Raw genomic sequence first — 24,219 nt, 5'->3', positions numbered from 1 at the left:
TTAATTTATTAATATTCTCACTTTAAAGAATTTTAAAAACTGACAACATTTAGACCATTACTAGAGCATAATCATAAACTTCGGACTCTTCTGTAGTTCCTGTAAAACATCAGTCCACACACAGCTGTGAGGCACACAGGTTTTTGCACCAAATAAACAAGTTTTTTTTTCTCCTCCTGGACATTCAAAGGTACGAGCTGGGAACTTGGTTTGGATGCCACCCTAAAAATACGAACATATTTCATATGTCCTAAAAGCTCAGACTAGTTAAAACAGTAAGTGCCTGGTTGACAAGTCTACTCTACATTTAGCCGACGCATCAACATCACCTACAAGAGAAATATTGGTCACTAACGCACATACGGTTATTTTACATTGCAGAGATCACAACCACAACATACTGTAGGCATTAAAAAGAGAACAGATGAGCAAAAAACGTCTTCATAACTGAGTTATTTTACAGAAAGGGAGGGTTTTGATGGCGTTTAGTTCCCAGAACACATTGAGGTAACGCTCACGTATGATCCGGTGTTTCCCAGTGGAAATGTCATTTTGAGACCAAGGTAACCATTTCTTCCTAATACTCACAAAACTGCAAAATTTGTCAGATTTTAATGGTTAACTGATCATACATGAGTACAGTCCCTCAGCGCCGCAGGTCATCTCTGAACGGCCTAAAAACGGACGCTGTGAAGACGCACGAGGCTGACAAAGATGATGAAAACGACGTGCGGCGGCTAAGCGTAGGACTGTGAGAATATACAGCATCGTGGGTAACATGGATGAGTCATATCTGGAAAATTAGGTGCAAACTCTGCAATTACACAATAAAACACACCTTGAAAAACACAAAGAACGACTGTAGAATGAGCTCCTTCACAAAAGTTTCTAAAAAGACTATTCTCTTTTCTCCAGCTCAGAGCAGCAGCACTCGGTCATTTCCTCATTTCTTCTACTCTTCACTTGCGTCCCTTTAGTTTGACTTCTTTCAGTTCACTTTTACACCCATTATTTCCTCTTCCTCGTCCTAATCCACGTAGAGGTGTCTCAATTTCACCTTTCCTCTCAACTCCCGCACACTTTTAGCACTTCCCCCTCTTGCCGCGCTGTTGAAACTTCCTCAGCCGACGACCCCACAGGTCCTTCCAAGGGATGAGCAGGCTTCCCTTGTCGGCGACGACCCCGCTCTGTCCGGGAGAGTCGTCGTCTGTACCCAGGAGCAGGTACTTCCTCCCAGGCTTGATCTTGGGACATTTGCAGGCCACGTCTTTGGCGCGCACCCACAGCAGCTGGTCTCCACGGCGGATGCGATGCTCCCCTTGTTTGTACACGGAGATGATGTTGACGGTGAACTTCCACCATTCGCCGGCCTTGTCTCCTTTAAGAACGTGCACTTGGACAGCTGAAGGAAGAAAAAACAAAGGCCAAGTTGTACTTTAGTTAAAAAACATTAAATTCTAACTCCACTTACCAGTTATAGATACAGTTTTGCTTTTGAGAGGCTCTACATTTAAAGCTAAAATAAATAAAAACTGATGCACATTTTTTCCTTACCTCACAAACTTCTGTAATGAATGAACCTAATTTGCTTAAATTTTCAAAAAATATTTAATAAACATAAAAATGAAAAATAAATATGCTAATCACATTCTTGTTGAAACAACACCACTCAGAAAAAACACTCAAGAAGCATCAACAGTTTTAGGCAAACCATGTTAGGTAACCATCCGTAACAGCCCAATACGTATCTCGTAAATACTCTATAGTATAGCAGTATAGGGTACAGTATGTACCTTTTAGTACACAGTACGTACCAAGTGCTGTATTTAATAACAGCCTAATATGTATCAGGTTTGTATCTTGCAATTACCAGGTAAATACCTGAAAGGTAGATATATTATGCATACCTCAAAGGTATGAGGTATTTTACCAGTTCTGTCTTCGTTATGTGCCCCATACATACTCCATGCCCTTTGTCCAACACTGAACAAGCAGTACGCTGATGTCCCCCGTCGCTGAAGGATTTGAATAATGAATGTTTATAGTTTTGGAGATGAGCGTTGTTGTTTTTGGACTGGAATTGAACAGGGAATGCAAGTAGATCAAGTGGATACGAGTTACTGTACAATGTGTACAAGAACAGAGTACAGAGCAGAGTGAGGGATCCTGGCAACGCCACCACTGAATAATCTTCAGCCACTCCAATCATTTGAGAAAACGACCTTTAGGCAATATAAAAACTAGAAACCATAGTTTCCTCAAATGATCGGGGTGGCCAGTTTATATACATATGGCAGTGGCCATCTTGGATTTTGATGTGGCAGCCCAGTTTTTGATAGTAACCTTTTTTTTTTTTTACACCTCGATGTAGCCACACACCATTTATTTTCCAAGTTTTGTTCACAGCTTGCACTGTTGGAGGGAGTTTCCCATTCCCCTTCTTCGCTCCACGATGGGGGACAATAAAAACTTGTTCAATGATGACTCAAAGACCTGCAGCATGTCCACGGCCCCTCCCTTGATCTCTGACCTCTGACCTCTCCTTGTTGTGAAAATTCTCCCCGGCGTGCAACTGTTTCCATAGCGCTCCCTGCCTGCCTGTGGAAACACAATGGGTTTCTGATGTGGAACATCTAAAAGCTCGTGTCACTAACGGGTGACCCGGCTCGGTCAAAGGTGGGCGAGATGAATATTTGGGGTTTTTCTCATTTATTTTTTTTGCAGACAAATGCCACATCTAATTCCATTACAGCATCTGAAACTAAATTATTTCCAAATGTTCTGTCAGGTGTGAAACTGCAGTCTGAACATCAGAACACTGCGGGCCAAATTACATCGAGCCTGGTAACTATTGGGATCTGCTTGTGGCAGATATTTTCATACCAGGAAATGAGTAAAGCTCCCCCCCACGAGAAGCTCCCCTGCACAGATTCTCTGCTCGACAAAACAGCTATTACTGTGTCGCTGTGATTGGAACAAGAGGCAAACAGCTCAGCTGCACCACAGCTAATCTGTGCTTGAAGTGAAGTGCTTTAGTTCAGCTAGGAATGTGCAATTATCGCTTAAGTGGTAGGGTTGACTTAAAACTGTGGGAATCAGGTTAGTCATAAGAGGACTGCATTAGACTCAACACCTAACAAATCTGTTCCTATCACTTTCATTACTTTGTTAATTTTAATACAGGTCTGACATGCAGGAAGGAACAAACTTAATTTCTGAAAATATTTCAAAAGCTAGCTACCGCTAGAAATTCCAACATATATCACCTTTATTCTACAAAGCCCAAATGTAGAGTTAGGACTTGTTTTCTAGTAATTTAAGAAGATAAACAACTGACATATTGGTGCGTAAACTGAATAGAACGTGTAATGAAAACAAGGTCAAAATAAATTTAAAGCTGCTGCTTGTGGTTCATTAGGGTCACCATGGTAACAACAATTGCTTCTCTTTTCTTAACTTATCAGACAGACAAAAATGCAGATGAGAAAATATGCCTCAAAGGAAAAATAAGACAAAAGTGAGAAGTGTTGTTGAAAAAAGTCCAATACCTTAAAACCTGCATATTTTATGTTTGAGGTTGGAAAGATTTTACAGATCCTTCACTTGTAGTTTTGAAAATATTATTCAGGGCTTGTATACGATGAAGTCAGTGAGTGTGTGGATGTACACGCTCTGCGCTCGGGAGGGATTTAAAAGGAAAACATACGAGAGACACACTGGGTAAAAGAAGACAAAAATGCCTGTGATTCGGCGAATAACATGTACAAGAAATATAAATTTCTTAGGAGTAAACTGTTGGCTTACAAAGGTTTTGAGAATTTTAACTGAAAAATTAAACATTTTTTTAAAAACCTTTATTTATACAGGTTAGTCTCACTGAGTCACGAGGACTCGTTTTCAAGAGAGACCTGCTTTAGACAGACAATGTATAGAATACAGACAACGATAAACAATAAAAAGCAATTGAAATAAAAAGTTGTGTTATAAAAACAATAAAATCGAAGTGCCACATAAAACAAGGTTAAATACTAAAAACAAGAACATATTTGCTTTGATTGCTCTAATGACCTTATCAAATGCTTAAAATCTCTTAAATAAATCAAAGTGGACACCTTCAGTTCTTGTTGTAAGGTGTTCCAGGTTAAAGGAGCAGATTAAGAAAAGGACTTTTTGCCAAGTTCAGTCCACACTAAAAGGATGCTGCAGGTAATGAAGGCCTGAGAGCGCACGCTGTAACTGCAATGATAATGTGACATGTTGGAGGAGAAGTGTCCAGTTAACCAGTGAATACAGTGTGCAGTGGTGGGTACGATAATCACAGCCAGTTATGAATCTTAGTGCACCATGATAGACAGCATCCAACATCTGCAGGGTTCTTGTAGGAGTGTTCATGTAAATAATGTCACTGTAATCAATAGTTGGTAGGAAAGTTGCAGCTACAAGGCGTTTCCTGCCATTCAGAATTTCACAGTTAGACAAGATCTATTTCTGGAAAAGAAACCCAGTTTCAATTTCAGTTTCTTTAACAAGTTTTCATCATGAGGCTTAAAAGAGAGATGTGCATCAATTAAATTTCTCAAGTATTTGTAAGAGTCCACAAACTCAATATGAACACCATGCATGGATGAGATACGAGGAAGAACTGCTGGCACCAACTTAGTGACATTATGGCACTCAAACCTAAACGTTCAGGGTAAAACTTCCAAAAATCATGATGCTTACACTGCAGTTGAACTGTTAGAGACATCAAAATGCCAGTTCAGTCTCCAACTTTCTGCAACCTTTTTTAAACTTTCAATGACGTGTCTACTGTGAAGTCTGTCCACTACAAAACACTTGTTTTACCAAAACCCCTTTGCTGTATTGTTTTATTCAAATTTTGTCTACAACGTATACACAACATGCTTTTTTTCAAACAGGATGACGGTCCCAGCTGTTCTTCCTTTGATTTTATCCTTGAATTGTGTTCCTATTGATTTAGTCAATTCCTACAAATATTTGGGTATCTTGGTCGACTCGCATCTCTCTTTTAAGCTCCACGTGGAAAACCTGGTAAAGAAACTTAAAGTTAAACTGAGTTTCTTTTTCAGAAACAGATCCTGTCTAACTCTGAATGTTAGGAAACACCTTGTATCTGTGACTTTCCTTCCCTCCATTGACTACGGAGATATTATTTACATGAACGCTCCTACAAGAACCCTGCAGATGTTGGATGCTGTCTATCATGGTGCACTAAGATTCATAACTGGCTGTGATTATCATACCCACCACTGCACCCAGTATTCACTGGTTAACTGGACATCATTAACTTCACGCAGACTCTCCCACTGGTACATTTTCATCTTTAAATCACTTCTTGGTCTGTTGCCTTCATACATCTCCTCCTACATGTCTCTGTGTGAGTGCAGCTACAGCGTGCGCTCTCAGGACATTATTACCTGCAGTGTTCCCTCAGTGAGGACTGAACTAGACAAAAGGGCCTTCTCCTACTCTGCTCCTGTTTCCTGGAAATCTTGCAAAAAGATCTGAAGCTCTCGACCTTGACCTCATAGCTGCCCACTGCTCCACCTGGGTGTATCCCAGGTGCGATGGGTTAAATGCAGAGAGCCAGTTTCATCTTTGTATGGGAACATACAATGATGACATCACATAGCACTTTCTTATTTATTATTATACACTAACACCATAATTAATTTTCTTCCAATTGTACAATAAATGATCTGAAGTTGGCAACAAGCTCATGTATTAATAATAAAACAAGAAAAATTAACATTTTCTCCCTTTTTTATTTGAAAGTAAGCTAGTCTTTTCTTCAACTTTGTACTGTGATCATTCTCAGTCTTTATCAGTTGTTTCCTGACACGGCCAAAAATGAAGAGGACCGGAGTAGCGGGGTGTTAAAGTGTGTGTGTGGATGCATGGTGTGAGCAAATTGCACACAATGTCAGAAGAAAGAAGGTTTGTTGAGCTGAGCAGAGCGCGCTCTCACAGCCCGGCCATTCACTGCAGGCCTCTCCTTCATCCTGACACATAAAGGGTGCGCGATGGGGAAGGGGGTGGAAAGCAGGGGCCACTATTTGTCTTCACAGCCACAGAGAAAGCTCCTGGAGAATCGGGATGTGTTTCCGACCTCATGAGCTGTCCTGGGGCTCTGCTCCCAGAGCTCCATCCAACTTTGCAGCGTGAGAATCCAGCAGAGCCGGGGCTCTGCTCCCCCAGGCTGCTGCCGCCCCCGAGGACACAGCCTCTCTGTCAGGGGCTGCGTCTCCTGCTTTCTCTCTCAAGTGTGTTTTCAGTCTGTGCCTCGTATTAAAGCACACACAAATCCACACACACACACCTTGTGCCACTGGGTTTAGGTTAAATGGATACCAGTAGGAAAAAAAGGAGCGCAGTGTTTGGGTGAGAGGAAGTGCGGGAGGATGTTGCACTCGAACAAAAAGCTGCTGACCGAGCCTCCCTCGCAGCCAAACTTCCCACCGAGCGGATCTTCTTTGGGAGTGCGGCGGCTTGACACCGCCTGCCACCAACAGGCAGGGAGCTAATGAAATTAGAGCTCGCCTAATTACCGCGCAGAAGGCCCTGTCCCGTCTGGTTATCAGCCGAGTGAATGATCAGGGACCTGTTGGATTTGGGCGAGTGCAGAGGGGTGGTCTGGGGGGCCGGGAGGCCCTGCCTTTGAGCCCCATCCCGGAGTGTCGGTAAACACGCGGCCCTTTTGATTCATTGTCCTCCTCTTGGCAGGCAGAGGGAGGGTACATGTGTGCTGAGGAGGGTGTCAGGCGAGAATATAATCCCTTTGTGTCCTCCGTCGCCGTAGCTACGGCGGTGATGAAAAACAAAAATTGAACAAACAAAACATATTTCTCTTTCTTGGGGGGATGGGGGGGGTGTGGAGATCCGTCACCGTCTGCTTAATTTACCACCTGTTTGTGCCCCGAGGAATTCTCGGTGCCGGCGGAGTGCACAACTGTGTTTAAACAGAGGGCCCCTTCCCGTGACCCCCGGGGGCCTGCATCACCACTCACACTTGGAGGGGGGTGGGGAGGTGGGTGCAGCCCCCAGAAGAACAGAGGAGACCCTGGAGATCCACAAAAGCGAGGCGACAGGCCTGAGAAACGAATTAGACCATGAAGAAGGGAATGTGGGCCGAGCATTGATGTCTGCCGCACCGCCTCGGCTAAAACCATCAACTTCCAGAGGTTTTACAGGAACTTTAGAGAAACCCAACAGCCAGCGCACGCTTTGCTTGAATCATCCCTGACTGATTTATAGCTGCGCTGCTGGTCCCAGCTCTGATGATTAAGATTTAAGTCCATGGAAATAAGAAGAATGACTGCACACGGTTTCATAGCCAAATGCAACAAATGGCCTGAATTACCTTTGACTCCACTGCAACCAAAACACAGCTGGCTCCTTTTCAGCTGGATAACATTTAAACAACCCAAAGCTGCTTCTCCGTGTACTGATGAAGCTTTGCTGATATAATGAGTTGGCACGCAACACGTGACGGTTCAGAATGAGATCTACATCAGCAGAGCTGGGGGGAACGAACCTTCACTACACGCAGCTCATGCACAAAATTACATTACCGGTCCATTTAACTTCGGATCACCGATACGCTCGTCACATATTCCAAAAGCTACTGCTGGCACTGCTTTGACTAACACAACACACATACCATTTAAAACCGTTTCAATAGAAAATTGATGTTTTATTGTTGTTTTTGTAGATGCGATAAGCAAGGCGCGGCGGCTGTGCCTGAAAGGTCGATGCTTCTTCTCATTTGGATTCAGTAAAAAAACAAAGTGAACTGTGAAATTTATTGTGATTAGTATTTGAAGCCGTTAAAGCACAGAAGTACCTTTTTTACTGTAATTAGTTATTATTCTTCTGTTTCAGTCACATTTTTTGATTTGCTAATTTCCCTTTGTTTTGAAAGCATGCTTCTGAATCGGGAATGTTGGGGCATGGCTTAAAGAGACGGTATATTGTGTGGTGTAGATGAGATTTACCATAAGTAAATAATCTAGATTGTGTATGGCAATAGGATCTGATCAAATGTGTAAAAACATCTGCCTCGTTCTGAACTCTACAGCTCAGACATACTCCAAATAAAAAATAAAAAAAAATTTAAAGTTTAAACATGTCACAAACAGTTGGCCTTTACATGACTGAACTGATAATTTGACGTCTTTGACTATTTTCAGTGTTCCAGTTTATGCTTTATAAATAAGGAAGCTTTAACATTTTTTTTCCCACGTGGTAGTGATGTCACACACATTTAGTGTAACCAGCTTTTTGTACTTCCATAAATGTTACGCTTCTTAAACACTATCAGAATTTTTGTCGTCTTCCACCCAGTGTGTCTGCCACCACTAACCGACTTGTGGTTTTCTCTTAATTCACCCCCCCCCCCCCCAGCATGGAGACAGCACACATCCAAACTCTCATTGACTTTAATGGAAGTCAACAGGTTTAATCAAACACTGGGAGCGAAAGGTCTTTATAACATCACATCTCCAACATTAAACAAAGTGGAAACTAAAACCATCATATGATGTGTCATGATTTAACCACAGACTATTATTCTCACAGTCACTCCATCCATCCATCCATCCATCCATCCATCCTCTTTACCCGCGTCTTCCTTTTCAGGTCACGGGGGTCACTGGTGCCCATATCCAGCAGTCACTGTGCGAGAGGCGGGGGACACCCTGGACAGGTCTCCAGTCCATCACAAGGACACAAAGAAACAAACAACCATTCACTCCAGTGACCTTACTGAGAGGCAGCAGCTCTACCATCTGAGCCACCGTGCCGCCCGTCACTTTTTCATTGAGGGTTCATTTCTGCTCAGCGTTTCTGTCCATCTGTTTGTAAGAGTGTTGTCAGGGAGTGAGAGACAAAGGTGTATGGTTACCATGGTGATGGTAACCATTAGTGGTGTAACGGTACACGCGGGTGTATTGAACCGTTTCGGTTTGGTCCACGTGCATACCGTTTTGGTTATTTTTTCACTCATTAAATTTTATTAGTGAGAGATTATGTGCAGCGGAACTAAAGTTCCTAAGCGTGTTTCAGCACGGCGCTATTAATTGTTGCAGTCTTGTAGCACGCGCAGCATTAGCATTAGCTTCTCGTTGTGGTCGCCTGTTTGGGAACATTATGTCTTTCTTGTTAAAAGACAAGTGGACAAATCCAAAGCTGTGTGTCGACGTTGTTCCACGGAGATTGGATCTGCAGCAGCAACACGTCGAACTTGTTAACGCTCTTGAAACGACATCATACGAACGTGAACGTCTCTTCTTCAAGCAAGAAAAGCAGCTTGGAGCAAAAAGCGATAACAGCAGCATTTAAACAACCTTTATCAAGTAATTCAGATCGGTCCAGAGCAATAACACAAGCTGTAGGAGTTTTTAAAGCTCTGGATCTACGGCCGAATGTTGTTGATGTGTCGGCTTTAAGCTTGTGATTAAAGTTCTTAAGCCCTGCTGCCTACGACATCCCATCACGTCAACACTTCATCTAAAAAGTTGTAGCAGCATTTTATGAAAAAGCTAAAACTGATCATCAACAAGCCATGGAGCCCAGATTAAAGCCCTGCCCTGATGATGACCGAGACATTCAACCACCTCATAACAGAAATGATGACCGTGCAAGAAGAGGTAAAGTTATTATTATTATCTAATTAACTTTTTTAATTTAAAATTATCATCTTATTATTTTTTTTTACCTCTTTGTGTGGTTTTGCAGTCTGAGGATGTCATAGAGATAGCAGCTGAGTCTTCTTCATCTTCAGGAAAATCATCACCTGCAGCTACACTGAACTCTGAACTTTTCCAGGGACAGGTGGGAACTAGCAAGTCCCTTTTGGAGCAGGTCCAAGAAAAGGTTGCGAGTACAGAGATTCAGGGCGCCCTTCCCTTGAAGCTGACTCTCTTCTTTGGTGGAAAGACAATAGCTATGTTTACATGCGCAGAATTCTTTGACCGGATTGAAATGTGTTCTGTTTGAATAATTCAAATGTGTTGTTTACATGGGCACAATCTGTTCATGATGAGCGTTTACATGCAGCGGGCTTTGTTCTGAACAGCAGTACTGACATGCGGTGTGGTAAACTCTCCTTAAAAAAACCACCGAAGAAGAAGTTCTACTTCCGGGTAAACGTAAACAAACCTGAGCACCCAAAATGGACCCGCGACAGGTTTTAATGATGGTGGAGACGTTATTGCACTCCCTGACTGAGCTACGGGTAATAGAAATCATTTTGAGCTCTTTAAAAGTTTCTAGTAGAAATGTTGTGTCGCTCACCAACCAGTTTTGCTTCCCTGACATGCTAATATTATTAGCGTTAGCCAGGTGGAAATGGCAAAGTCGCACATGCGCAGTCAGGTCAGTTTTTCACCATCAGATAAAAACGAACAGATCAAGCGTTTACATGCGCACCGATCGGGTTTCGGATCGGCGTAAACCACCCGTTTCGTTCTGATCAGAAATTATAACGGATCGCGCCGAATACACAAAAAATAACCTGAACGGAGTGTTTACATGACTCACTTTTATTCCGACCGGCCATTTGATCCGGTTACTTATGTCCATGTAAACATACCCACTGAGGACAAATACAGCCACACTCTATTCCTGCTTCATCTGTTGCTTGTGAGCAGGTTTTCTCCACCGCTGGAGATATTGTCACTGCAATTTTTGGCAGAAAATGTGGACAAGTTGGTCTTTTTGGCCAAAAACATAAAAATTGATTAGTTAGATTGTAAACAGTCTGTTGCTGCTTATTGTTCTGGTTCTGACAGTTACTGTATTTATTTAGATTTTTATTATTGTTAGTATAGTTTATTTATTGTAAAGACTGCCATTTACTTAAAATATCAACCAAATGGATCGCTTTTATTTCTTTTTATACAGACGTATTGTTTACTTGGCATATTGTCAAAATAAACGTCTTTATTTTGGCCTTTTTGTACCGAAAATGAACCGAACCGAGCCCTCCTTGAAACTGAACCGAAATGTGATTTTAGCGTACCGTTACACCCCTAGTAACCATACACCTATGGTGTACACAATACACCAGGTCTCTCTTGTAAATGAGTCTCCGAGGCTCAATGGGATTAACCTGTATTAATAAAGGCTGAATGAATGAATCCTAACGAAGTATTAGTTGCAGCTTTAATACTTCTTTTGATTTGTGCTGGATCCTGCAAGATCCAGGAACTCTCTTATACTGACAGGGTGCATTCCTGTAAATGTGAACCCAATAACTCTCACGCTTACTAATAATAAATTTATGAACAAATTTGACTGCCTTGAACAAATAAACCCTATACTGGATATGTAAATTGAAAAGAATGACACAAAAACTAATTTTAAACATAAGCTTCCTAATATCACATCAGAGCTGTCACTTCGCATTTCCAGTCTTAAAAAATCTCCGCCCCTAAAAGTTCAAAGTCATGGGCAATTTTATTAAAAAAACACAAAAATATAATTAAACGTTTTTCACTATGAGTAAGCTCCTGTGCTTTTGTGAACAATCTGATGTGTGAATCTCTGCAGGAGTTCTCTGAACTGCAACAAAGAGACGATCTCGCCTCATAAAGCTGTTTGTTGTGCAGTCGGAGTATTTGAAGTGATGTCGGAGCGACCAGGACGCTTTTCTGAAACGAGCAGGAGGATTGAGAGCAACTCTTTTCTAAGCCATTTAGTGACAAATCACTAAATATTAGGCAGTTTTTTCAAAGTGTGGCCAAAAACTTAGAGCAGCGCTTGTTGTCCCACGGTGCAGAGCAGGGAGGAGGACGAGGCGCACCTGACCACGGTGTGGGATATACTAAACCACTAGTAGATAAGAAATGATCCTGCACTTAATACACTTATAAATCACACATAGAGCGTTTTAAAGTAAATTACAAATATGAACTGGCTTCAGTGGTGATTTTAGCCCCCGAAATTTTAACTTGGCACCTCTGAAAAATAAAGAAACCATCACTTGGATTTTGTAAGGAAACAGTTCTCAAACCTTAGATTCACCAAAATATAGAATAAATATTTAATAAATATGGAATAAATGACGACAGGGGCCAGTAAAATCTATGATATATATATATTTTTTTTGCATGAGTCGCGCCACCTGTCAATCAATCAAGGCAGTCAGCAACTGACCAATCAGCGACCTCAATTTGTCCTGAAGTGAACGCCCCTTACCTGCAGAGCTGCAGCGGTGTTGGATTACAAAGCTTTGCAGTCATTTCAATAACAGTTTACATCTTTTGTTTCATGTTAATCTACTGTAATAAACATTTGCAAAATACACCAGAATGCAGGAAATGGCACCTACTCTATTCAAAATTCTCTGGGGGAGGACCCCCAGACCCCACCAACCCGGTCCACCCACTATTTGCGTTCCAGCATCGTTCGGTGGTTTACAAATTACAAATTGAGCCCTGATTTTAAATATATATATATATATATATATATATATTTTTGTGTGTGTGTAATAGTTTAAATCAGTTGTTCCCAACTTTTTACTTTTGACCCACAAAATTAAAGCTGCAAATTATGACCACAACTATTGCATAAATCAACAAACGTTACTAAAAAGCCTCATTGGATAATAAACTTTATTAGCCGTTTTGATGTCTCTGTAACAGTTAAGGCTACATATGCTGATTAAAAAAATCAAATTTCATTCCATAGATGTCCTCAGGCCTCTCCCGCTTGTGAAATAACCTCACATGGTATTTCAAAACCTAAAATGAGGTTCGACCTCAACCTTGGGAACCACGCGTTTAAACTAACGGTTTTAGTGGTTTTCAATCTTTACACGCGAGTTTCTTAAGAAATCTCATAAATGTGCTTCAAAGCAAGAGCCTGGCTTTGGCTTAAATTTTTTTTTAAGAGGTATGTCCCAAATTATTATAATTATTAGACTTTATAGAAGAAAGTTGATGTGCGTTGGAACAGCAGGCAGTAGCTACAGTGGCGCCTTTTGAAATTTCCCCAGAAATCTTCTAGTTAAAACCCAAACAGCAGAATGGATTTTCCATGTGTTTGACCTCGGAGCTGTGCAGTATGGGAGTGAAAACTGTATATATTTGATTTTGTCTGGGTTTTATCCCTGCATCCTGTATTTCTTTCTGTTTGACACAGCGGTCCAGTATTATTACTCACATAAACATCAAACTGCCTCCATCTTGCCAGCTGCTGGGTTTTTTAAGTGTGTGCAGAACGGCGTATCAAAGTTTCTACATATCTTTTCAAAACACAACAACATGATATTTATCTACCTGACACGTGCATCATTTGATGCGTTTCAGCTGCTGCTTGAGTTCCCTATGATAGCGATACGTTCGCTGTGTGTTTTGGCTGCTCTTATCAGAGTTGCTGTGAAACACCTGAAAGTATTTCCACAACCCTCAGGCAGACTGGACTGGGTCAAGACATATTTGAATTCTAGCACGTCATTTTAATGTTTTTTTTTTTTTTTTTTTTTTTTACAAATTCCACTGCGTTTATAAGGGTGCAGATTGACCATAATTTTATCCACATTGAAACACAGATATGTTAGCTCCGGTCAGATGAACCAACAGAATGTAATCAATTCAGCCTTTTTCCTCAAATGTAAGTTTAAACAGTCATTACTCTGTACTCTGTAAGAGGAACACGTATACAGCCTTTGAATCTTAAAATAAACACGGAAAAACAGAGAAAATTCATCTGGAGTCTATCAATTGGAGCAAAATCCACTGATTGGATCAACTCACAAATTCCCCCACTTCAGTAACATTTCATTATCCCTTTCCCCACTTCACTGTTGGGCAAAAACACTGAAACTTTTAATTTCTCCCTCCGAGTTCATGATTTACGTATTGCAATGAAACAATTTGTGTTTTGAGTTTAAAAACTCTTGGGCGGCTTGTGTTAAATTATCTAATCTACATGACTATTAACAAGTAAGGTCAACTCTTGGCAGCAATGGTGACTTGTTTTTTGATTGTGTAATCAGATAATATCTGATGAATACAACATATTGAACAAGAGTAACACATCGCTATTATACTGCTATCTACAGCCATGTCTCAGACAAGCAAATACCTTGTATTTTTATTTATTTATTTTATTTATTCACCTTTATTTCACCTGGAAACCCCCATAATATCACAGAACATTTTTACAAGGAAGGCTTGGGTTTGAAATCAGTCTAACATGCACGTTTTTGGGTTGTGGAAGGAAACCAGAGTACCCAGAGAAAACTTATGCAAACACAAGAACATGCAAACTCCACCCAGAAAGATCCCAGGTCCAAACTGGGGATTGAACCCACAACCTTCCTGCTGTGAGGTAACAGTAGTACCCTTAACAAAAAGTAGTCCATTTGAAGTTTATTTTTGCAAATATACTTTAAGTAAATTATAAGTGCGTCAAGTGTACTACACACCATACTTGTAGTGTACTAGAAGTATACAGATTTAATACTTGTTTGGACTAAATTGGGACATTTTTATACTATTTTTAAGTAAATCAAATAAAGTTTATAAAAGTAAACTTCAAGTACACTTCCTCATTTTTAGTGTAAAATAAGTATACTTGTAGTACACTTAAATAAACCACTTTTTGCTAAGGGTAAGTACTAAACCATCGTTCTGCCCAATATATATAAACTTTAACCCTGATTTGTGACTGTCAAGGGAAAGTGTATTATTTGCACTCACCATGCTCCATAATTTTTTATGTATTTTATGCACTGCTCTTTTAATAATAATAATAATAATAATAATAATAATAATGAAGTGCTACGTGTTGTCATCATTGCATGTTCCCATACAAAGACGAAATTGGCTCTGTTGTTTAGTATGATATTAAAATGTTCCATGATCCTTACTCTATGTAATAATCAGTCTTCATGTGACCGGTCAGTAAAGGGACAATAAAAGATAATTCTATTATCCTCAAGGTGATTGACATGATTATAGTAGCACAGTTCCAGATGCCTTGGGAGCTGTCCGGCTCCCAGATTTCCTCCCGCTTCTAACTGCAGCTGGTTTCTGAAACAGCTGGACAGGGCGAGGAGGGGTTGGCAGCTGGATGTTTTCTACAAAACTGATTTTTTTTCTGTTCAGGAAGTCAGAACGGGTCAGAGCCTCAGACAAGTGAAAGCATTGATAAGTGTATTGATATTCTGTGATTGCTGGCTGTTCTCCAAAACTTTGTAATAAATCTGACGACGTCTACACCTGGTTGTTTTGGGAATCCCTTTTTTTTCCCACGACAGTGACATTCAGCTTAGAACTGGTGTAATGAAAAGTGTATGGGACACGGTTTGGTGACTATGCATGTGTGTATGAAATTTTGCTAAATTTTAAATAATTTTTTTAAAAATACTTAACTGGGTCACAATACATACAAAAAAAAAAAAAAAAACTTCCATAATTCGGAAGCTTGTTGCAAAATCCTAAAACTTAAAACCTAAAAAAGATAGGTCACATCTTTTGAAGTACTATGCAAATGTTATAAAAATTAATCTTACCTGTTGTAGATAGCTCTCTGAATGACCTCATTTTGAAGAAATAGTTATGATTTAATTTGGACTAACGAGCTAACAGGTCGTTTTTTTGATTATTTCTAATTCTTTGAATTAATTGATGTGTCATGTTTTAGCTGTAAAATAGAATTAAAGCTCAATGAAACTTCAACATCACTAATCTTGATTTATTTTGATACGAATGATTAAAGTGTGTTCACTACATAAAATATTAGCTATGATTTTTTTTTTTTTTCCATGTCTAGTTCAAATTTAAAGGATTATTGTGACTCTGAAACGATCACTATTTTTGGTCGTTTTCCTCTTCTTTTTTTTAAACACCTGGTAGTGACACACCCAGCTGTTGCTTTTCTGGTCTTGGTACCTTCTTTGACACAACACCTACTGCCCCTCCCATCCCAGTCTGTTTCTTCCATCATAAGCACTGTTCACACGGGATTAGTTTTACCTAGGGACCATACGCTATTTGTAATAATTATGGAGATTGTCTGTGTTGCCTGACCCAATAAAACCGAACCAATCAAAAGAACTGTAGAATGGATCACAACTTGCTGCCTTCAACCAATGATGAGCTGTCATTCATGTACCTTGTACCAATGTCCAGTGGTTAATGGGTCATAGCTTACAGTTTGTGACACTGCACTGAAAAGAAGTGATGCTAAGTACGTCACTGCATACTGGTGAGTACCTGCCCACTTCAAGCACTGCCACAATAAGAACATCAGCTGCAGGATTTGGACTGATCACTGTTGGGATCTGAATCTACTGGACCTCGTCACTCACCGTAGTCTTTTTTACAGTACTTCTTCATGGTGATCTTCATTTTCCCTTTGGAGGCTTTACAGTGAGAGTCACAATCTGAGGATTTAAAAGAAGCAGAGAAAACACCCAGAAGTTAGTGAGGCTCATCATGCAGCTTACAAAACATCAACTAAATCAGCGTGCGCCACGCTGTTTACGCCTGCAGGTCCTACAGATGCCATCAAAGTGCAGCTGTGAAACAGATTAAAGCCAACACAGGTCCTCCGGTGTCTGTCAGCATGCTCCTTCTTTACGCCTCCCGTGGTTTTTTTATTCAGCCTGCTCCATCGTCAGTGTCCTGGCATGTATTGTGCGAACGACTGAGGTCACCCCTCCAAAAGAGAAGGTCGCGGAGGGGAAAATTGAACCGTCTACAAATTAGTGCCCCTATAAGCGACACGCTGTGAGACAATAATTGCTCTGAGAAGTCACGGCTATCGGTTGAACACGGGTCGTGGAGTTGTACCTGTGTTTGTCTGCTGAAGGGCTTTGTGTCGTGCTGTCACTGAGCCAGGCACCTTTTACAATTAGAAGAAGGTGAGACCCGGGGCCAGACTGAAAATTGAAATCATTCGTTCCCCCCACTTTTCACCGACTGACACAAATTGGAAGCAGACCATCTCCAAGTGCACCCCCACTCTGCCTCTCCCAGAGCAATAAGCAGTGTGCGTTTTATTTTCTTCTGGGTGGTGGGGGTGGGAAAGTGGGCCTGGCAGTCTGCGGAGAGAAACGAGATTGGGGTGGTGTGGGGGGGCAGTTTGGAAAGAGACGGGGTGGGGGGGGGACCTTTCAGCTTGCCTGAATATGGACAAACTTCATTACTTCTTCCAGCCCTCCGTCCAGTCTTCCCCTTTCTTCCCCATTATACTCTGTGTGAATGAGGTTGCCTAGGTAATGATGGAGAAAGAAAAAAACGCCCCCCCCCCCCCCCCCCCCCAGGGAAAAAAAAAAGAAAAAGAGGAAAAGAAAAAAGTGGTTTTGGGACGTGAGACGAGGATCGAATTCATGTGTGTAGAGAAGCATTTCTGTCTGTCGGAATGCCCGGCTCCTTTCTGGGGCGGCGAGGGGAAACAAGAGAAGAGGAAATCCTAAAGTAAATGAATCTGACGAGTCCATATCGAGCATGCTTGATTTCCATGTAAATGAAAAGACGGGGACGGGAAAGGGAGTTCTTTACCTCCCACTGGCCCCTGGGGGCCTTCATCGTGCTTCCCTTTGATAGCTGACGTCGCCCATCAGCCTTTAGCGCGGTCGCTGCAGCAGCCTGTTCCACCAGCGGCTCTCATTAAGGTCCGATCTCCCGCTGCGAGGACAAACGCCCCCCCTCTTTGTGCACCACGTTCATTCTGCTGAGCCCCTGGGGGACCACAGTGCTACTAATTTGGAGGGTGGTGTCTGTTTGGAGTCTCTGACAGACATTTAAACTCCTCACCGCCCCTGGGGTCACTGTAGCAGGAAGTGAGACTCGCAACAAAGCTCGGTAAAGTCCTCAGACACTGATCGATGACACAGTTGACTCCGTCTGTTCAAACAAACCAGGATCATAGTCAGATCTTATAAAAAAATAAATAAAAAAACATCTAATAAAACCAGTTTACAGATTTATACTGTAAATTGATAATAAATCACGCCCATCTAAGCACATAAAGTCAGCACGGCGACATGGATACTCTTGTCGGGACACGGCCCTGCAGGGCTTCTCTGCTGGCACAGCATGCCTTGATTGAAATACAAACTGGTGCAAATGAAGCATGTAATCAGATTATGGCTGGAACTCTGGGGAGGCTGCAGGGCAGGCTGGGAATACAGACACTGAGGCCACTGGGAGCACAGGCAAAATAACTGGAGTTTACATCAGCGGCAGGCTGATCTCACTCACGTGTTGAGTTTAGGAGTGTGGAAAAAAACATGCCTGGGCTTGGACAACACTCACTATTACACACACATAAGAATAATTGTTTATTTTAGTGTGCAAGGATGATACTACTCTAAAATATCAATGTATATGAGAAATAAATGTACATAAATTAGTATAGGTTTTGTAGTGACTTGGTAAAAATAATCTCATGGTTACTCACCGGATGGCTCCTCGTAGCTGTTATAAGTAGATGTTGGAGATGCAATGGGGATTTCTGTATAAAAGAAAGGGAAATTAACAATTGCATTCTGTACTGGTGCATTAAAAAGGCTTTTAGTTTAAAAGAACGGACAGTTTTACACTGTAGAAACAGAATTTCACCACGGAGCACTGTAAAAAACTTTCTGTTATGCAGACGACTTCTCACTGTAGGTTTTCCGTTAAAGTCCGTCTCTTTCCTGACTCTGCTAAGCTGCAGGTACACTATGATAATATCCTGAACTTGTTAAACTCATATAATTAAAATATCACAAAAATATTTAATATTGCCCAAAACAAAAATAAATCATCAACTTTTTTACCACTTGTTTTGTCTTGCAAGGAAAACACGTAGTACACCAGTGTCCCCCAATGCTGAAGAGTTTGATTAGTGACAGATTGTAGTTTTTGAGATTAGTGTTTTTCTGTAGTGAATTTTGACATGGCAACCCAGTTTTCAAGAGGAACCTTTCTTATGCCTAGATGTAGCCACACACTAAAATGAAAGTTTGTACCTCACTTATTATTCAAGTTATCATGCTCACAGCATGCACGGACAGATGGAGGGTACAGTAGTCCCTCGTTTATTGTGGGTGTTAGGTTACACCCCCCACCCCCACCCGCAATAAGTGAAGAACCGTGAAGTACGGATAGTAGTGCAAGAGAAGAGCAGCACAGCAGGACAGCAAAGGGTTAACCCTTCATGCAGCAGATGCCGAACGGAGCAGAAATGTACTTCTTGATCAATTACACTTTAACAACTGGACATAGAAGTTCTAAAATAATTTAAAATAACTTTTAAAACTTTTGTATTTTGTGATTATGACAATTTCACTATGTGACATACTTTGAATTTTAAGTTGGAAGACAAAAGTCGATCAGTGCATCTGGACAGCAAAGGGTTAACCCTTCACAAAGCTGCTGCAGCACGGAGCAGAAATAGACATTTTTAGGATTTAAACTTTAAAGAAATTGCATTTCCTGTGAAAATGCAGTGTGAATGCTTATTGCTGAAGAATTTGCTGAAAAACATCTAAAATTAGCTAAATACATGCTGAATTATAGCGAAATGGAAGAACAAGCATGTTAGCAGAGGAAGCAGAAAGAACACATACAATATTTGCTGAATTTGGTTTTAAATAAGCAGAAATGAACAGAAACATTACAAAATTAGCTAATGAAAAGCTGAAATTAGCAAGAAATAGCTGAAAATTAGCTGAAACTGCAGCATGAAACCTAAACAACCAGAAGACAGGGGAGAGAGCACAAGTGTGCCCAATGAGGCTGAAAGACGCAGAAAAGTGGAAATTCTCTGGAAAAACAGAAATTGACACAAATAAATTTAAAATACATTTTAAATAAACAATCCATGCTGCATGGATTGTTTATTTAAAATATTACAGTATTTAAATGATTTATTTAAACAGAATACTTTGTTTCTTTACACAGAAGGAGGGAGATTGGGAATGAAACTGGTGATCAGGGTGATTGCAGAGGACAAGTGGGCGTGGCCTATTGCGGCAGGTGGCCGAGAGCGGAGATCGTGACATGCTGCAGGACGGAGCTTCTCCCTGCACTTGTGGGCTGCACACAGGTGCAGCAGGTGCTAAATCATTAAAAATATATATTTTAAATATACAATCCATGCCACCCCTGCGGCTCATCCATCAATCAGCCAATAGTGTGTCCTGTCCAATCTTATTTTGAAAAACCGCGTTTGAGCAAGTCCGCAAAAGTAGAACCGCGATGCAGCGAGGGACTACTGTATTTCCAATTGCCTCCCTTCGCTACACAATGGCAAACAATGAAAGGAATCCTGTTCCAGCAGATTATTACGTAGATTCTGATCCAAATGTCACACGGATTCTTTGTCCACCAAGCAAAACCAGTTTCCACAAATGAACTGATCAGGATCAGGAGCCCCTGACCGAGAGGGCACTTGCTAACATACACATGTCCTCTCAGACATTCCCTCTATCTTATCGCCTCATGCCAGCCCGCTACTTGATGCTCCCAGCTAAAGCAGCTACAAGTGACCGACCTCTGCTTCTGTGAGGCTCTGTGATTTATTACAGGGAGCCTGGGGTCTGCAGGCAGTAGATACAGCCAGCAAGCACATCAACCATCATTCCCTGAAACTCAGTTGGGGAGATTTATCGAGAGACAGGCCGTTAAAGGCGTTGAAGGCAAACAGGGTTGTGTTAGCAATGGTCTGTTTATCCAGACTCAGGTTTAAATAGCCAGATATCAATTCAGTTTATAGGTACTTAAATAGGAGAGCGACCTAAGAAAAATGAGAGCCATGGATTCACACAGAACCTGTCCATTGCACAGAAGGTTACGTCCAGTCGGCATGAGCGTGAAGGTCAAATTATTTGGGGGCTTTTAACAATTTACATGAACTGTTTTCTTCTCATTAGACGAAGAATGGACAGTAGTTCTGCCTTACGCTCTAAGGACTGTTTGCATCTTCGTGTTCCTCGTGTGCGAACAGAAAGCTTTGAGCTTGTCTGCCCCCTCAGCTTGGAACGTCTTGCAACATGAATTAAAACTGACAGAGCTTGTTACTTTGAGTGCTTTTTGCAAACTTTTAAAAACCGACAAAGGATATCTTGTCAACAGTGCCTGTGTTTTAGATCTTAAATTGTTAATGTTTTAAATAATTATTGCCATTTACTGTTATACTGTATGTTTTATATTTTTATATATTTCTGAAGTCTTCATAATCTTGCTCCTTGTTTTGTTTTTTATGGCGTGTGCTGCTGCGGCCTGTTCTTGGCCAGGTCACCCTTGTGAAAGAGGTCTTGATCTCAATGGGTTTTTATCTGGTTAAATCAAGGTGTAATAAAAATAAAATAATCCAACATACAACTTAAATGATCTTTACAAACAAGTACCGTATTTTCCACCGTACACGTCGCTTTGCCTATAAGTCGTATCAGTCCATATTTGTCTAATAAAGTGGAAAAAAATCCATAAATATGTTGCTTCGCCGTATATGGCGCATCTATTATGCGTCACCGCAGACGCGTCGTATTTGTTACGTGTCACCGCTGACAACCCGGAAACGTGGGCCGGTGTTGTGCCAGAAATCGATGGGCTACCAAATGGTGGCCGCAGGAGCGTGCACGGGAGGACTTTAACAAAAATTTACCAAGATTAACACTTAAAAACAATGATTTGTTTGCTCAAAATTATAGTAAATGTGTGTATCAATCTAACGTTTGCTTAATAAATGCACTTTAATGGTCAAATTAGCTGCATTCTGCCGGGGCGGTGTAGCTGGATTGACGGTCGGGCCAAGCAGCAAGCAGAACCAAGGTGAGGAGACTATGGCAAGCTGATTGTGTCATTAATAGCTGGTGAAGATTCTCAGTCATCCAGGACATGGTAAATTCAAAAAAGTTCAAGAGAAAAACAATAAAGTATAAAGTAAAGTATAATAAATAAAGTCCAGCTGTTTTTGTCTTGAACTTTTTTGAATTTGTCATTATAGCCACGTTTACCTATTACATGATACAACAGCATGCCTTACTGCTGCTACTACTCTGCTGCCGTCAAGTGGCTGAAAGTGGTACTGCTCTTGTTTTTCAGTCAGAATGAATGAAAACGGTCATATCTCAGCCAAAAATTAGTTTATAAATATGGGAAAAAAATCCATAAATTTGTCACTTCAGCCTATAAGTCACAGGGCATGTAAATTATGCAAAAAACTGTGACTTATAAAGCGGAAAATACAGTATTGGGGGGCACAAATTTGAACTTACTGTGGATTTTCTCTAATACAAACAGGGTTAAAACTTTACACGCAAGCTTAATAATATACATTAAATCTTTATACAAGTGCTGTTGAAGGTGCTGGGATGTCTTAACTATTAAGCTGGTAGTTTCTGATTGCAGGTTTAAACAGGATTTGTTTGACAGCACCAACTGCATTGACCAATTCTCAGAACAAATGTGAAAGTCCAAAGGGCTCAGAGAAGATCCCAGAACAAAAGTTAGTTCAGATGTTCAGGAAACCCCCCAGGAAGAACCACAAGGCTCAAGTCTACCATGAACTGGAAACTGCTGGAATACCAGTAACCGACCATAATGAGGTCATTTTTACATCAGACTAAGAGAAGCCCATGCTTGCTCCGGGACTGACACCTGTATGCTTCACTGGAAGTTGCAGCTGCCCACATGGACAAGCCAAATGCCTTCTGGAGAAAAGTTTGATGATCAGCCGAGACAAAGACTGAGGTTTCTAGCCACAATGACAGTGTCTGGAAGAGCCAAAGTGAGGCCTTTAAATCTAAGGACACTGAACCTGTGGTGGTAGTATCATGCTGTGGGGGGTGGTTTCACTCCAAGTGTTAGTGTTGCATCTGTTCTGTCCTGAGTGAGCAGATCCAGCAGGAAATATGCCAGGAGCTTGTTGATGATACAGAAAGCTCATGGTTGATGTGCAACTAGCCAAGAATCATTAATCATTAGTGGGGGGGGGGGGGGGATATATTTGACCTTTTGTGTATAATTTTGACCATAACAGAAAATCCATCATTCAAACTTTTGCACCTGATTCCTGTTTTTTCAGAAACAAACAAGTTGTACATCATTTTATAGCATTTCAATTTGAAAACAGAAGTTCAAATAAACAATTACAGTTAATATTTACATTAAGTGTATTAATACATCTGCCCACAGCTGTAACAGAATCTCCTAATATTTTATCCTAGATATGAAAGATTGTAAACTAGAATTTGTAAGGAACGATTGGGGAAATGTCTGATCGCTCATAATTTCTGGAAATAGAAAAACAGAGGTAGTTTTTTTTTCTTGCTTGTCCCACAGTGTTCCCAGCATTTCATTAAAACAAAATTCCCTGATTTTTTTTCCCCCCGATTAAACCTTGAAACTCTAAGAAATGTTTCAGTCACACAAAATGCTCAGAACTTAGCTTGTTTGGTGGAGGGCAGAGTCTAATAATTAATTAAATTATATAACAACCACCATGGCTACTGTAAATCAGTAAGGATATATGTAGTGTACACTGTAGATGCAGAACATGGATTCAAAGATACTAGGATACATGTACACCTCAAAATCTCAGAAAGATCATATTTTAATCAGCAGATTAGATTTCAAATTCCCTGTTTCCCCTGTCTGGAAAATGTGAAAATCATTTTCCAAATTTTCCCTGATTTCCAGAGTTGCTGGGAACTCTGGTCTCAAGCAGCACAGAGTGACGGAGCCTGGCAATTTTATCCACCAACCTTCACAATGTCGGAGCCAGGGGGTGGCCAATGGTGGCCATTTGAGGAAACTACTGTACACTTTTAAGCAATATAAAAACTAGACAGCATAGTTTCCTTAAATAATAGGGGTGGCCACACAAACAGGTTTTGACATAGCAATAAGGGACTATTTTACACCTAGATGTAGCCACACACATATACAGAAGTAAGTAATTCATCTACACCTCCAGATGCAGGAAGAGGGCCACCTGCATCATGAAGGACCCCACTCACCCAGCACACACACTATTTGCCCCACTCCCCTCAGGAAGGAGGTTGAGGAGCATTAAGTGTAGAACCACTAGACTGAGGAACAGCTTCTACCCTGAGGCTGTTAGACTCATGAATCTCTAACTAGAATAATCACTGTGAAAAAAATCACATGTTGCTGCTGATCTGTTACATGTTGCAGCTGATCTGTTACATGTTGCTGCTGATCTGTTTCATGTTGCTGCTGATCTGTTTCATGT

At 41.0% G+C, this 24,219-nt stretch overlaps 1 protein-coding gene across 1 annotated transcript in view; it reads right to left on the bottom strand.

Moving 5' to 3' along the window:
• Positions 1–963: 963 nt before the first annotated feature.
• ntn1b (netrin 1b) overlaps positions 964–24,219 on the bottom strand; it is a 77,339-nt gene continuing 54,083 nt past the window's right edge. The window contains exons 4-6 of the mRNA XM_037688854.1: positions 18,436–18,489; positions 16,340–16,414; positions 964–1,402 (exon numbers count right to left, since the gene is read on the bottom strand). Of these exons, the coding sequence (XP_037544782.1) occupies positions 1,083–1,402; positions 16,340–16,414; positions 18,436–18,489 (449 nt within the window). The 3' untranslated portion in view covers positions 964–1,082. The remainder of the gene's footprint in view (positions 1,403–16,339; positions 16,415–18,435; positions 18,490–24,219) is intronic.

The sequence above is a fragment of the Nematolebias whitei genome, chromosome 15 (genome assembly GCF_014905685.2).
Source record: "Nematolebias whitei isolate Nwh7 chromosome 15, NemWhi1, whole genome shotgun sequence".
Classification (NCBI taxonomy): Eukaryota; Metazoa; Chordata; class Actinopteri; order Cyprinodontiformes; family Rivulidae; genus Nematolebias; species Nematolebias whitei.
The sequence above is the reverse complement of the archived record's forward strand: the minus strand, read 5'-3'. Positions and strand labels throughout refer to the sequence as shown.